Below are 16,878 nucleotides of genomic sequence, written 5' to 3' on the forward strand. Positions count from 1 at the left end.
AGTATAGCTCGATTGGTTCATCACGATAGGTAAACCCGACCACCACGTCAAGGTAGCAGCAACAGTCAAAAACACTGTAGCTATTATAGTCTGTAAATAACGCATCATTATTTATTGCAGATTTTATAATGCGTTTGGTGTAACTCAGTAGGTATCTTCAAATTAATTTGAAATCGAAATTGCTTTACCAAAAAATCATAGATAAATGACGATTATTCACCCGACAACTAAGTTTGCGATGTAAAAATATATTTTATCCTAGATCAGTGTAATATAATTCGTACCTGCTAATTATACCAATATAACCCGACCGTTTCTGCTACCTTGACGTGGTGGTCGGGCTTGCCTATCGTGATGAACCAATCGAGCTATACTGGATGGAACAATCGTTCCTCAAGGTCCTACCATGCCAAACAGGTCTGTTGAAGAGCGGTAAGACTAAAAGCAGCAATCCCAAGGTCCGAAGGCGAAGTCGTACTGCTGACTGTACAGGGATGTGATGGCAGTGAGATGTTTCCCCCAGAAAACCAGCATAACAGCGATGCTGCCTTCCCACAAGGAGGGGTGGGGTTAGAAAAGGTCGACTCCAAAAATGCACACCTCGCTTCATCCCACGGATATCCGTCTCCGGCGGTAAGGTCCTTTGAAGAACGGAGCTAACACAAAAACTACCCACGAAAAAGCCGCGCGTGACCGGTCTCAAGCAGTTGTTCCTTGGGCACTGCGGTCACGCTCTCAGGTCATTAAGACCACTTCTAACCCAATTTCCTAAAATACCAATATAAATAAGATTAAGGTTGTTCTCTTCCATAGTCTATGTGGGCAGTTGTCAGGGCGTCTTTTGTTTGTTTCCATACACTTCTGCTAAATATGCAAATTAGTTATATTTAAAAAAAATAAGCTTTAAAACCATAATTTCTTAATTACTATCACTTTCCGAAATACTTGTTTTTTTTTATTCCAGATTATATAATGCATATTCTATGCAATTAATTCCTGTAATTGGTCAACTTGTTGCAGGTGATTGGAATTCATATAAATATTTAGTTGAAAGCATTCGTAAATTTCCTGACCAGGAGGAATTCGCGCATATAATTACACAATCAGGATTTGATGGTGTTGATTGGATTAATTATTCAAATGGTATCGTATCAGTTCACATGGGTTACAAGACTCCTTCCAAATAGTAGCTGTGTGATAGATAATCATTCAAGTTCAAGATACTTGATATGGATTACGATAATAGATTCTCTACTAACTTGTTAAAATATGTAATAAATCCTAGTTTAATTCCTTAATTTACACTTTGTACAGATTGTGAATGAGAACAATGTTCACATTTAACTATTTCACTTCATGAAGTTGTATCTATTCATTTATTTATTATTTTTTTGAACACATAAATATCGGTGCGAAGAGGCACCAAATACATATACATCACACAAGTCACTCAGTCTGTGTGTGGTCTGGGATACTGCCCAAGTGCGCAGACCCAGAGCCTTCGACCTGATGATCTGATCCACAAGGCAGTGGAGCAACATAAGGAGATGCAGTATCATGCTAGCCGGTGATTAACAATAGGTTCATACATCATTTGTTCCTTCAAGATCCTAGAGCCCATATGCATCATTTGTTTGGTATCATGGTTTTCCAACTCTCTTAGGTGGGTCCTCTGTGTGGTTAAAGCGTCGGACATTCGCTTTTCGTCCTCTCAATTTCCTAAAAATGAGTAATGCCACGAGAAGGCAGTGAGTAGGACTAGTGTGGCAGTGGCTGTACACGCGTAGCCATGTGAGAGTATTTGGACAGGGGTAGCTGACTCTCCTCACCCTCGGCCGTACCAAGGCATTTGGGGGCTCATGAACTTGTATCTGTAATCTGTTTTACAGCTAATTATTAGGAGCAAAGTTGATTTTTTTTCTCACTGTCTTTTACCTTTAAAGGCGATCGTATTACCTACACGTTCAAGTTAGCGCTTTTCTTCAAGTTTCTCTGCCTATATTTTTAAAAATGTTCCCCTCTTGTATTCTGACAATCTCAGAGTTTGGTTGGTACGAGGTTTTATTTATTTATGTCACGAAAATACTTGATCTAACAGTACAAAAAGAAGTTTGCTGTGTAAAAATAACAATATTGTAAAGAGATAGGAAGGAGAATATAAGTAGCAGGGAATGACAAGTGTTAAAATATACATTTCGAGTAAAAACAACCAAGATGGAGCGTAATAGAAAACCACATCAGGGTCATCACTAACTTCTATTCAAAATAATGTTTTTTAACTTCTGAATTTGCTGAAAATGTCGATCATTATGATCCTATCCACGGTTGTTTTAGTGAACGGAAGAGCTTCAATCTAATACCACTGTCCTTTACTGCACGGCGCCATATCATAAACTGACCATTGCTTAGGTTTTCCCTGAGGTCGGTAAGTTATGTGCACTATGAAAGCCACTAAAACTTTTCAAGATGACAACACCGAGTAACACATCCTTATTTTGGGTAGGCCAGGTTCGATAATCATGTAGCAAAAGTGCTCAAATAGCAGGGTTGTAAATGCGACCTATTGTGGTCAACTTAACTGTGCGAAAGCTGGTACAGATAAATGAAAGGTGTAGGGGCCGTTGATTGAAAACATTTTGCGGGGTATTGTTGAGTTCTTACTGTACCATTTAGTCGGAAAGTACCCAAGTAAATGTTGGCAGAAAACATTACCTGTTTGACTTTCAGACCTAATGTCAAACCTACATTGTCAGACATAAGAAGTTGCTCCTTTGCCTCTAGGATGCACGAAGATCGAGTCTTGCTGGATCTCTGTACTCTCAAGTGGATGACCCTTTTTGGATCTTGTATACAGGATTCGGTGACAGCAGAGATCGATGACACGAGATTCTAGTCCTAGTTAATGAAACCTGTTGTCTGATTTGACATAGTGTTCGAATATTAAAAGGCTCCAACATATAGTTTTGAGATAGGTTTCAGAAAACCAGTATTTACGTTTCACAGATTCGAGCTGTTAGCACTGGTTGCGATTTTATCAACGAGAAAATATGCTCCAGTATTGTTATCGACGGTGCAGAATGTATAACTATGATACTTGTTGGTGTCAACCACATCAAGAGTCACTGACGAGCAAATATCCTTTTCCTTTGATTGGCGGCTGGAAACTACACGGTAGTAGATGATACTATACTTGATTTACAAACGTATGGTTATGCCAATAAATACTCAGTCTGCATATTTTTTTATCACAACTATCAAAGACAAACCAACTTGACTTCAAATGAAATACATTTTGTGGAGATCGAGTCCTCAACTAATAGTTAGGAATGCGACTTCAATGTTTATGTTCAAAATACATAACATCTTTCTGTTGGTAGGTTGAATTTCAAAATTTTGATCTTTAAGACATGTCCAAACTACTCAACAGTTAAATTCATTTGGTATTGTTTGTTTGAATCTTTCCATTGATGTTTAGGACTGCAACTGATCAGTCTCTTATTGGCACATGTGCATACTGTGCGAATTGCCTCGTTATAACCTTAATGCACAAGCATTGTAAGCAAAGATCAATCGTCTCAAGCTTCACTATTCCTTCGTTTCCACACCAAGCATTCTCCGATCTCATTCTCTTTTCTTCGATCTCCCTCCAGGCATTTCACTTTCGATTGATGACATATGCTACTTATACCTGTCGACATCAGTAGCAAACCACGAAATGATATTCGTCATACATAGTTTTGAATATTTAAGAGATAAACATGAAAATGCTTTGCATTATTTATTCGCTTATATCAATCAGTAAAGGCTTTACTTGGAATTGGATAATGAACACTTAGTGTGTGTGTGTGAAATAAGTCCAAACTGATATTTTCGTTCACAATGTTGTTTGCCATTTTTTCGGTATATTCAATGAAATTTAAATTACAACTTAACTCAGTCAGCCAGCTACAACGTAGGATCAGGCACACATATGTATCGGTCCAAGTTGCCATACCTCACTCATTAGCACAACAAGATGAACAGCAAATACATAGAAGTAGTTAATTTAGCGGTGGTAATATATATAAAAGAAAGATTGTATATAAGGATATAGTACAGGAGGAAAGGCAGATATGAAGCAATGTTAATCTCAAGGTTTAAGGGTGTACACACCTACACCATTGTGTTCGATTCTGAGCCATGTCACTTGGAGTCTCCAACCATTAGTTATGATAGTCACGCGGACCCCAACCAAGTAGTCTGCATCTACCAACATGACTCAGACTAGAAGTTAGTGACTTCAAAAATTGATGCCATGTTTTGGTTTGGCCGCCCCTAACTCTCTTCCAACCATCGCCAGTACTAGTCAGCATAGCGCGTCGTGGTAATCGGTGTTCAGGCATACGTAACACGTGGCCCAACCATCTCAGTCAATGAAGATTCATCACCTCATCAACTGATTTACCATCATTCCCTAATACCCTGCGTCTAACCTCACTATTACTTACCCAGTGACTTAACTATAATTAGTTGTACCTGTATAAAGAAATAATGCATCGATGGGTTTTTTCTTGATAAATGTTTTTGAAAAGTTACTGGGATATTTAACCTTTATCTCCTGACAAAATTCCTTCTTCAATTTTTACAAAAAAACATCACAATAGAAAACAATTAGTTGTCAAAAATCTAGTTTTATACCATTAACATATTCTCAGTTTTAACCTAATTTGAAGGGCCGATATTTTTTAGTCCATTACAAAGACTTAGTCGATGTCAGTTTGAATATGCCCCGAAATGCCCTGGTACGGCCGAGGGTGGGGAGAGTCAGCTGTCGCTCTCCAAATGCTCTCACATGGCCTCTGACAGGGAAGTCCTACTCACTGCCTTCTTGTGGCACTACTGTTGTTTACGAAATTGAGAGTACGAAAAGCGAATGTCCGGTGTTTTAACCGGCTTGGTGAACACGTAGGATACAGCTAGGGGAGTTGGAAAACCCTGATTCCAAACCAATGATGCACATGGGCTCCAGGATCCTGATGGAACAAATGGCGTATAAACCAATTGTTGGTTCCAAATAAATAATAGTTTGAACATGACCTAAACAAATATTATATGATGTATGGGAGGAAAAGTCTCCCTCCTTTCAAACTAAACAAAAGCAACTATATTTTGTAACTAAGTGAAATTAGTAGTTTACAAATGTCAACAGGATACACGATTTAGTTACCATGTCAAGTATAAAGTAGAATAGATTATAGGTTAATGATATAATGCTTATTATTATTATTAATGTTTAAACTTAAAATGGCAAAACTATTATTAATTATAAACTTAATAAAAGAAACATATTCGAATTTGTTTAAATACGATTAACATTTAACTAATCTACTTTAAATATCATTTCTATGATATCAGTAATTAGGTCAACAATGTATGCTATCTAAATCTTTTCATTTTTGGGGAGAAATTTTTAATCGTTGAATGTATGAGTCCATTAAAGTTAGACTATCGAGGAGAACCTGGAAGCATTGGACGGCCGTTTTGTCCTTTTTTGTGGGACTCCTCAGAAGTGCGCATTCACTATCCCGCACTCACGAGATTCGAACCCAGAACCTACCAGTCTCGTGCCAGAGCACTTAACCGATAGACCACTGATGGTGTTAATGTCTAACTTCAACCAATCCACGAAATTGAGCAACTGTTCACCAATTGTCTTCAGTGAGTTCCTATCTCACAACAGACCTGGTTTAACTCCACTGGTCACTGCTTCCCACTAGAACTCCAGGACAAGTATCTTGAAGTCAGCCACTAGTGAGCATATGGTTATAATCAGAGGGGGTTTTGTGGAGATTTCAGTATTTTCATAGTTATCCATTTTGGGGCAAATTTTGTGGAAGCTGTTGTTATATCGATTGATTGAGTGCGTGCGTGCCCAGTTTAGTTTATGATGTGATGATTCCCGTCAATGAGAGAGTAACAATTTTATCGATCAGAGCAATGATACACGAAAGCCGTATAAGCAGTCTTGAGTACTTATCAGTTCTGCTTTCTGCCTAGCCCAGCCAGTTAAGTCCAGAACACCGATAACGGCCTCTGCAATATGAATCATTATCTCAAACATACTTGGTTTATATATTAAACAGACAGACCACATCGTACCATAAAATAGAAAATACACATTTGTACAAGATTTGGCCAAATGTGGCTGTGAATAGAGGGAACAGTAATTAATAGACTGGGTATAACTCAAGAATGGTAAATCGTATAGTAATAATCTATGGGTCAAAATAAAGCCTATAATAAGAGGGACACGAATATGCATAGTTAAGCTACTTAGCAATTGTACAATAGGAAATATCCATATCACATTGGCCCATAAATAGACCTCAAAGTTACCATTCATAAATCTTCACGGGATATAACAGCTGTAATAGAAAACTTTGGGGAAATGGCACAAACCCCCCAAAATTTCCACAAGTCTAAGGAAAATACCCAAAGCTTTCGGGGGAAATTTTGGATTTTCCCTAATATTTCTATAGAATCTTATGACAGTTTGGGATTTTTCTCCAAACGTTGGAGAAAACTGCCAAAATTTTCACGATTTCGGGGAAAAGCCCAAAGTTCCCCCCCCAAAATGGGAGATTGGGATACTGCATGGTATACACTATTCATATAATATAAATAGGATCCATTAATTGGATTGATATCATTTTCAAAGCAAACAGTTGTTTCATTAATTCGAGGATAAATTCATCAATTCACAGAATATCTATCAAATCACATGAATAGGATTGTAATAATGGGGATAATACAGGATATATCCACATAAGTTTATGTGATACCCACAGTAAAATGTTCAACCAGATGATGAACAGATAGTATTTAGTCATTTATTTGACTGAAAACTTGATGTTTTCACAATCTGCCCCCAAATGCCCTGTTACGGCCAAGAGTGGGGAGATTCCGCTCTCCCTCTCCAAATGCTCTCACATGGCCACGCCTATATAGCCTCTGACAGCGAAGTCCTACTCACTGCCTTCTCGTGGCAGGGGTGTTGTTTGCGAAGTTGAGAGGACGAAAAGCGAATGTCCTTTAAATAAATAAATAAATAGAAAAGTAATGTTCTATACAACTAAATAATCAACCAACACTAATGATATATATTGGGCTATGTATAGTACGTTTGAATTATTTTTTCTGGTTAGCGTTTCTTTAGCGAGTTAGTTTTCTACGGGATGGAGTCGCTAACCCCATGCCCAATCCTCCTCCTTTACCTGGGCTTATGATCGGCAGTAACTCTAGGAAAGCTACAGGTGGAGTTACGTTTGCACGGCTAGATGAATAATTACACCATTAAGAATGATTATATAACCGTTCAGTTTTTCGACTAATGAATTGTTTTGAGAAGCCTTAAAAGTTTTTATTGTCTACACAGGTGGGTGATACATAAAATTTAACAGGTCTCGTTAGCTTAGACGAACACATACACTAAATACCCTCCGAGTGTCTATTGTACTGAGCTTCGCTACGACTAGGATCAAGAACACGTGACTGGCTTGAATAGAACGTGATGACGATTACATCCAGCCTCGTGGAATCTATCTATACGTCTAGTTCCGATTACTTGTTAGGTGAGCTCCGGGTATTTGTGTAACAGACATAAAGCTTCGTTCTGCAACCAAAGTGGCTTCGGCATCATTCTCCTTAAAAGCTTCATCATGGTCAATGAATTTTGCTCACATCAGATCTACTTACTTATTCATACACTTTTTATCTTACTACAATTTCTTCAAAATGCACACTAAAAAGCTCATACATTCTACACTAAGTTTCACATTCAGTTTTGTTAACATGATTGGACGAGTTATTGAGTATGTAGTGTATTTGTATTGGTGTGATCTAGAATATTTCTCGCAAAATACAAGAAAGGCTTAGGAAACATTAAGAACGATTTTATCCAATCAGCGTTCACTAGAAGTTTTGCCAGAAACATCATGAAAGTAAAAAGTCACATAACTTAGCAGTAAATGATTCACTGAAGTTAAATCCAACGTTTCACCTGGCAATCTGGTCCAAGATTTTTCAACGTAATGTCTCTGATATCAACTCGGCACCCAAATACTGTGAAAATATTCGTTCTAATTTAAACGAAAATTCTTATATCCTAAATGCCCTGGTACGGCCAAGAGTGGGGAGAGTACGTTCTCCATCTCGAAATGCACTCACATCATCATGCATATATAGCCTCTGACAGGGAAGTCCTAATCACTGCCTTCTCGTGGCATTACTGTTGTTTACGAGATTCATAGGACGAAAATCGAATGTCCGGCGCTTTAACCGGGTTCCTGGACTCGGCGCGTCCACCTAGGGGAGTTGGAAAACCCTGATTCCAAACCAATGATGCACATGGGCTCCATTATCCTAAGAGAACAAATGGCGTATGAATCAATCGTTGGTCACCTGCTACTATGGGACTGCATCTCCTCACGATGTTCCACTGCCTTGTGGATTAGACCTTTAGGTCAAAGGCTCGGGGTGTGGCCCCCTAAGAAAACCACCTGCTTCGGTTTCGGCACCTGGGCAGTATCGTAGCCCTCACACAAATCAAATGAGATTTGTGTGGCGCATATGTATCTGGCTCCCGTTTGTACCAATATTTATGTGTTTAAATAAATAAGTATTAATTGGAACTAATTTTCTAGTGATAACATTTGTGCTAAATATCGTCAATCGATAGAAGTTAAACATATAAACCATGGGATACTAGCTTAGTGGTCTAAAGGTTAAGCACTCATCGTAATACCTAAAGATTCTAGGTTCGATCCCCTGACAGAATCATGGATACACACACTGAAGTAATTTGAAATATAATGCAACTATTACATGTAGTATTGTTCGTTTGAATCTACCCATCGATGTGTTAAGACTGCAACTGGTCAGTCTTCTAACACATCGACGGGTAGATTCCTACAAACAATACTAAATGAAATTATTCATTGAGATATTTCAATCATTTACCATTTCTTCCAATTGACGTTTATAGGCTTTCATTTTCATTTGAGTTTTATCTAATAAATCTTGAAGTTCTAATACCATACGACGATCATCTTCAGCTTGTGTTTGTAATTCTTTATATTGACGTTCAAATTTACGTGCTTGAGCTAATGCATCTTTACATCTTCTTGATTCACCATCGAATTCTGATTCAAGTTCACGTACACGAGCCTAAAATATATGTAGAAGAAATATCAAAAGATATCAGTAATCTCAAAGACAGATTTTAAATTGGTCATACATTTCATTACGTATTAAAAATAGGTGAACTGAAGCCGATTAGATAGAATTTAATATTCTGAAGCAGTCTTATGTGAAGGTTAACCTACCTATATAGAAATGTGACAACTATGTCGTATCAACGAAATTGCGCTACCATCTTCCATTGTACTGAGGTAGATACCTGTCTCTGCCTGACATGGATTAGCTCCACTGGTCATGACTACTCATTACAACTCCAGGAATTACCTCATGTAGCCAGTCACTAATGAGCGTATGACCCCCTTCTGATTATGTCGTATCAAGTTAAGCTAGGAGATCCGAAACATATGTTACTAAGTACATAGTTTCTTATTATATGGGGATTTCTTTTCTGATTCAGAGACTCAACGAAAGTTTGTCTAATGTAAGTGATGAAATTAAGAGTTCAATCTTCTAAAGTTTTTATTTTGGCTCTTAAATTGTCTTTGAAATTTCTAACTGTTTTTAGATCATGGATGTGCACTGCTGAGGGGTCCCACAATAGGACGAAGCGGTCGTCCAATGCTTCCAGGTTTTCTATGGTGGTCTACCTTCAACTGACTCAGGATCTCAACTATTAAAATTACTATAATATCCATAAAAACCCTTTCTGTTGTTTATATGTTGGAAAGTGTTTATCAAGTTAGATGTTCCATATGATATTTACGTGTCATTGCCAAGAGAATCTTACTGAATTGGTTCATATACTTGTCTTCATTGAGAATATTTCGATATATGAAGTACATTTTATATCCTTCTAGTTAATATCAACTTATTACAACGACATAGATTAGTGTCAGTCTTCATCTTGATATAAATCTTCATTCTTTAATAGCCACTACCATGTCAACTGTGTACATTTCTTTCTCATCTTCATCTTAACATCTTTTTTGTACTTAGGGCTGTTTTTTTAGTTAAGTTAAATCAATCCAGTCTGTCAATTTTTATTTATGCTGTATATATGTTTAGCCTCAGCAGCAGAAGGTCTCAATTTGCACAAAGGGAAAAGAAAGATTCTCCGATACAACACAACATGCAACAATCAAATCACACTTGACGGAGAAGCTTCGGAAGATGTAGAAATCTTTACATATCTCGGAAGCACGGTGGATCTGATGCAGATGTGAGGGCGAGGATCGGCAAAGCAAGATCAGCATATTTACAATTGAAGAACATCTGCAACTCAAAATAATTGTCAACCAACACCAAGATCATAATTTTCAATACAAATGTCAAGACAGTTCTACTGTATGGAGCGGAGACATGGAGAACTACGGAAGCCATCATCCAGAAGATACAGGTGTTTATTAACAGTTGTCTACACAAAATACTTAGGATCCATTGGCCAGACACTATCAGCAACATTCTACTGTAGGAGACAACAAACCAGATTCCAGCGGAGGAAGAAATCTGGAAGAAGCACTGGGAGTGGATACGACACACATTGAGGAAATCACCCGACAGCGTCACAAGACAAGCCCTCACATGGAATCCTGAAGGCCAAAGGAGAAGAGGAAGACCTAAGAACACAATGCACCGAGAAATGGAGACAGACATGAGAAGAATGAACAAGAGTTGGATAGAACTAGAAAGGAAGGCCGAGGATAGAGTGGGTTGGAGAATGTTGATCGGCGACCTATGCTCCATTAGGAGTAACAGGCATTAGTACAATCACTTTCAGTTATTAAATACCCATTCTACACATTATCGTTCCCATAGAAGATATTATCAATGTTAGTTTGTCAAAAAAAACAAAAGACAATCATTCACCTGTAATTTTTGTACCATACGACGACCTTCACGTGTAGCAAATGCTTCAGCTTCTTCTAATTTAACTGTAATTTCACGTATTTCAATTTCTAATTGTTTTCTTAATGCTTCAGCATGTTTATAATTTTCTTGTTCTTGACGTAATTCATCAGCTAAACGTAATACTTCATTATTTAATCTAATTGCTCGATCTTCAGAAGCCTGAAATAAAAATAAAATTATATAACAATCAATTTTAGATGAATCGGAGGTTTTTGAAGGTTGTGATCATCCTTTTCACATTAACTTTGGATTCAAGAACCTTGTTCTATGAATAGTTTCAAAGATTACATCTAGGATATTCTATGTTTTGGTCCACCAGGGTGTTTGGTACTTGAGTGGTTGCGCCACAGGATTGGGCTGTACTGTTCGGGTTGTAGCGTTGAAGCCTATATAGTGTCTGGTTCTCCTATAGGGCGGGATTGAGCTGTAGTGCTTGGGTTAAATATGGGCAGTGTCTGGCTCTCCTGTTAAACGGGATTGAGCCATACTATTTGGGTTGCCGCGTGAAAGTCTGGATGGTGTCTGGTTCACCTAAAAAGCGGTGCAAGATTACCCTGGTCCATAAGGGTATATTAGTATATTATTGTTATATCTAGAGCCTTGATTCTTACTATGCCGCGAACTACTAGACTACTTGAACGATAGAACCCGAAACGTCGCAAAAGAGAAGACAAAAGACTAGTAAGTAGGAAGTTTATTCCCCAAATCAGTGTCAAAATATAGTACAGAAATCTCGTGTATTTAAAGTTTTTTGACTGAGAGTAAATCATCATTTAAGACAACCAATAGGTGAATAGGGGTCATTCTTATCCATCCAATGGGGAAGCTACACGTCGACATTCTAGAATATTCCCCTAGCAGTGGTTGAATGGAATGTCTGCGGTTCTTCTTGGGCTTCTTAAGGCTTCCTAGAGTCTACCGACGAACCGTCCTTACAATTATATTATATTTAACTATCTTCTATGTTTATGATTGTCTTAGATGAGTTCCATCAAATAGATTTTGTTATATCTTGAACTTAGATTCTTAGTTTCGCACGTAATACTTGAGCACTAGAATGCTAGAACCCCCCCCAAGTCGCAAAATTAGAAGACAGAAAACAAGTAGAAGGAATGCTATTTTAAACCGTGTCAATTATAGTACAAAACTGTCAAGTATTTATAATTTTTAGTAGAAACGAAATCATCATTATAGTTATCCAATCCGCAAACAGGGAGTGATCAGCATTGTCCAATAAGGAAGCTACATGTAGTGATTCTAGAATATTCTTCCAAAAGCTAATTGGACGGAATATGTTCGGCTCCTTCTGGGCTTCTTAGAGCTTCCTTAACTTCACCTGTGGACAGTCCTCACAGATTTAAATTATCAATATTCTGTTATGTATTATCTTTAGGATTTTGAATTCTTTGAAGTTAAATACATATCTAATGATTAACATTAATAGATCCTATACAAGATGAAATCTATGTTTTGTTGGATTTGATACTAATCACAGCTTTAGCAGTACATTTTGTTTTTGATGGACTTTTGTTCTATGAGCTGGATGGTTTGGTCGCTGAGCTTTCATCGTCCTTCTGAACGACATCATCAGCAAAAACTTCGGGGTAGAAGTGAAAATACTCTAAAATTGACGTAATTTATCTTCACATACTATGAACTGAAGAACATTCAGTTAAATAATGTTTTAAGACAAATCGAATGTTTTCCATTAGTTTCAGCCATATATATCATGTTTGAAAGTAGAAAAAAGTGTCTGTCAATGGGTCAAAATAGTCAGCACTTGATTTTAAACACTGATAAGACCATTAGGATAAAGTGACTTAACATTCGTGGAATAACTAAGAAGCTCACTTCTACATGAAGTAAGCATTGATGATCATATATATTGTCCAGGATGACAATGAAAGTTCCTTAATTAAACTTTGTTGCTTAGAAAACGCAACGCAAGTCAATTAAAGCTAGACCATCATGAAAAACCTGGAAGCACTAGACGACCGTTCCATCCTATTGTGGAACTCCTCAGTAGTGCGCATCCACGATCCCGCCTCATGAGATTCGAACCCAGGACCGATCAGTCTTGCGCGAGAACGCTTAACCTCTAGACCACTGTGCAAGCAGGCATCCAACGGTGTTCATGTCCCACAATAGGACGAAGCGATCATGCAGTGCTTCCAGGTTTTCCATGATGGTCTAGCTTCAATTGACTCATGATCTTAACTATTAAAATTACTACAAACCCCCCTGATAACTTTACCATCCTTTATTGTTACATAAATATCAAGAAGATAAGAATAATTTACTTGTTTAGCATTAATAGCATCATCCATATCAGCCTGCATTACACCAATATCACCTTCAAGACGACGTTTATCATTAGTTAATGTATTAACTTGAATAGTTAATTCACTAACACGTGATTGAGCTTCTTCAAGTTCTGTTTCAGCATGTTTACGTAAACGTTCTAAATTTTCTAATGTACTACGTATTTCTTCAATTTCATTTGCTAATTGTAAACGTTTATGTTCAGTAATCTAAATAATAAAATATTCAAAAAAGAACTGATTACATAATAGTAGTGATACAACCTAGGTCAATAAATATAATGACACTAAAGGAGAATAATCTTGAAGTTTGAAATTAACTTGGTCCAAATATTTCACTAACTCCGCCTGTAGCTCCTCCGGGGGCTACTGTCGGTCCCAAGCCTGGATAAAGGAAGAGGGTTGGGCATGGGGTTAGCTACCCCATGCCGTAGAAAACTAACTCACTAAAAAACGTTAACCAGAAAAAATAATTCAAACCATTTAAACTCTGCCATAGGAGTTGAAGGAATAATTATGACGCCTCATGATGAAAGCCGAGTTCCTTCGGAAGTCATGAGACTGATGCACATTCTAACAACCAGAGCAACAATTTTATAGGTACATGGAACGTTCGGACAATGTGGGAGACCAGAAGAGTCTTCCGAATTGCTGCAGAAATAAGGAAATACAAGCTAGAGGTGCTTGGGATCAGTGAAACACATTGGACACAGGTTGGACAACAACGACTATCTTCAGGGGAGCTTCTGTTATATTTCAGGTCTTAATGTGAAACAATATTAATAACTGTGATTGGATTTATGTATAATACTTGACTAATTTGTTGAGAGACTAATCTTATGTAGAATTAATTTAATGATCGAATTCATGAGTCACTTGAAGCTAGACCACCATAGAAAACCTGGAAGCACTGGACGACCTCTAGTATGGGACTCCTCAACAATGCGCATTCACAATCCCGCTCGCGGGATTCGAGACCAGGATCTATCGGTCTCGCGTGCGAATGCTTAATCTCTAGACCACTGAGATGGCAGGCATCCGATAAAATTATTGTCTAACCTCAACCAATCCAGGAAATAACGTGACCATCTTTCATTGTACTGAGTTATATACCTATCTCTACCTGACATCGATTAGCACCTTTGAAGAGTCCCATACGGCAGTCCAGTGCTTCCAGGTATTCCATGATGGTCTAACACCATAAACATCTTAAAATTATAACATACTTGTAAATTATTTTCAGCTGCTTCACGAAGACGACGTTCTTCATCTAAAAATGTTTCTAAATCTTTAACACGTTGTGATAAATTTTTATTCTCTTTCATAAGATTTGCATTAGCTTTATTAGCTGTATCAAGTTGAATTTCTAAATCAGCAATATTTGATTCATAACGTTTTTTTAAACGTGATAATTCTGATTTATATTTAACTTCCATTTCAGTTATTGTAACAGTTAATTCTTCAATTGTTCTAGTAGTACTTTTTCTGTAAAGGAAAAGAAATACAAAGAGGTTTCAATAATCTCTAAACTAGGTTACATCTATTGATGATGTCTTTAACGTATTCTACAAACTATATCATCTCCAAATTTTTAGTGTCACCGCCAACGAGAAGAGGAGAATGGTGCTGTTCTGCGGATGCCGTTGAGGGCCTGGAGATGAAGTGCTAGTTGGGGTTGCCTGGTGCGGAAAGATGACATTCAGTGGAATGTTCTGGTGGGATGGCGTTGGCTTTAGCGGGTGTTGTTGACGGGGAGGAGAAGTGGGATGTGCGGCTGCTGGGCGGACATTGGATGTAGATGACTAAGCAGGTCGAGGGAGCGCAGGCGCTGAACGTCCCGAATGCCGGGTGGACATTGGATTTTGGTGGCCTGGCTGGTCATTTGAGCTATAGGGGTCAGCGCGCCTCAGACTCAACATTTTGATGGAGAGCGTGGTAGAGACCGTAGAAAAGAAGAAAGTGGCATGGCGAGTAGAACCATCACAAGAGCGACTACTTTGAAGAGGGGACGAGTGTGGTGTGTTCTACTATTGTCGACTGATATAAGTAGTATGTATCGTCATCGAAAGTATAATGCCTGGCGGCAGGTTAAGAAGATCAAAGAAAGTCAGGGAGAACAGAGAATGATTGGTGTGGAAACGAAGGAATAATGAAGTCTGAGACAATTGATTGACATTTCGCAGAAGGAACAGACAAGTGTGAGACAATTGAATAACATTTAGCAAATGAAGTATTTACTGTGTGATTCTCAGATTTGACTAAGGTGTTCTGTAATTTTGTGTTTAAACACTTTTGGCTGTCCCCACTTGTGTTACACATGACATTTACTTGGCTAAATAATCAAGAACATAATATGAATGATCAGTACTTATTTGATGCAGTCAAATCAGTAGTATAATTAAGGTCACTGTAAACATGATTAGGTGATAAAGTGAGTTATCATCAGGTAATGCATCATTATTCATTACTAAATTAAATCAAATTGATTCAGATAACTGAGGTCCGAGAGATGGTGCTACACAGTGGCTAGAGACGTTATCAGATATGGCTTAGAATAGAAGCCAGTGGTGATCCTGCTATAACCTTCTTTTACTTTCATCATAAAGAGTAGTCATAACTTCCTTAACTGAAAGAGATCTTCTGGTTGTACACTTCTGTTTCCCCCTATTATTACTCTTATTATTACAATAACGTTCACTCTATGGTTCTTGTTGTTCCTTCTTTTTTTTCGTATATGCACCCTACCCCTTTTCTCTTCCCATTCTCATTGTTTTATGTGGCGTATATATATCTGATGCCCCCCCCCTATTACTAATATTTATGTGTTTAAATAATAATAAATAAGATAACTGAATTTCCAAGACAACCTTAACAATAATAAATGAAATGGACTCTCATTGTAAAGAAATATAAATCAGAGGGGGTTTTGTGGAGAATTTAGTATTTTCACAGTTGAAATCATGAGTCAATTGAAGCTAGACCGCCATCGAAAACCTGGAAGCACTGGACGGCCGTCTCGTCCTATTATGGGACTTCTCAGCAGTGCGCATCCACGAACCCGCACTCGCGAGCGGGATTCGAACCCAGGACTTACCAGTCTCGAGCCGAGGCCCTTAACCGATAGACTACTGAGCTGGCATCCAACGGTGTTAATGTCTAACTTCAACCAATCCACGATTTTGAGCGACCGTTCACCAATTGTCTTCAGTGAGATGATATCTCTACAACAGACCTGGTAGAACTCCACTGGCCACTGCTTCCCACTAGAACTCAAGGAAATATCTCTTGAAGTCAGTCACTAGTGAGCATATGATTATAGATCAGAGGGGGTTTTGTGGAGAATTTAGTATTTTCACAGTTGAAATCATGAGTCAATTGAAGCTAGACCACCATCGAAAACCTGGAAGCACTGGACGGCCGTTTCGTCCTATTATGGGACTCCTCAGCAGTGCGCATCCACGAACCCGCTCAG

General features: G+C 38.1%; 2 protein-coding genes across 3 annotated transcripts in view; one reads left to right on the top strand and one right to left on the bottom strand.

Annotated features, from left to right (window-relative positions):
- Positions 1-1,187, top strand: part of Smp_021910 (putative ubiquinone/menaquinone biosynthesis methyltransferase) — a gene marked incomplete at its 3' end in the record, with an annotated part of 4,559 nt that extends 3,372 nt beyond the window's left edge. The window contains exon 6 of the mRNA XM_018795354.1: positions 965-1,187. Within this exon, the coding sequence (XP_018649675.1) occupies positions 965-1,187 (223 nt within the window). The remainder of the gene's footprint in view (positions 1-964) is intronic.
- Positions 1,188-8,966: 7,779 nt separating this feature from the next.
- Smp_021920.1 (putative paramyosin) overlaps positions 8,967-16,878 on the bottom strand; it is a gene marked incomplete at both ends in the record, with an annotated part of 33,553 nt that continues 25,641 nt past the window's right edge. The window contains 4 exons of one of the 2 annotated variants that reach the window (XM_018795355.1): positions 8,967-9,204; positions 11,044-11,244; positions 13,386-13,616; positions 14,633-14,891. In XM_018795355.1, coding sequence (XP_018649677.1) covers positions 8,986-9,204; positions 11,044-11,244; positions 13,386-13,616; positions 14,633-14,891 — 910 coding nt within the window. The remainder of the gene's footprint in view (positions 9,205-11,043; positions 11,245-13,385; positions 13,617-14,632; positions 14,892-16,878) is intronic. The other variant, XM_018795356.1, reaches the window with a different exon arrangement.

The sequence above is a fragment of the Schistosoma mansoni genome, chromosome 2, assembly GCF_000237925.1.
Source record: "Schistosoma mansoni strain Puerto Rico chromosome 2, complete genome".
Lineage (NCBI taxonomy): Eukaryota > Metazoa > Platyhelminthes > Trematoda > Strigeidida > Schistosomatidae > Schistosoma > Schistosoma mansoni.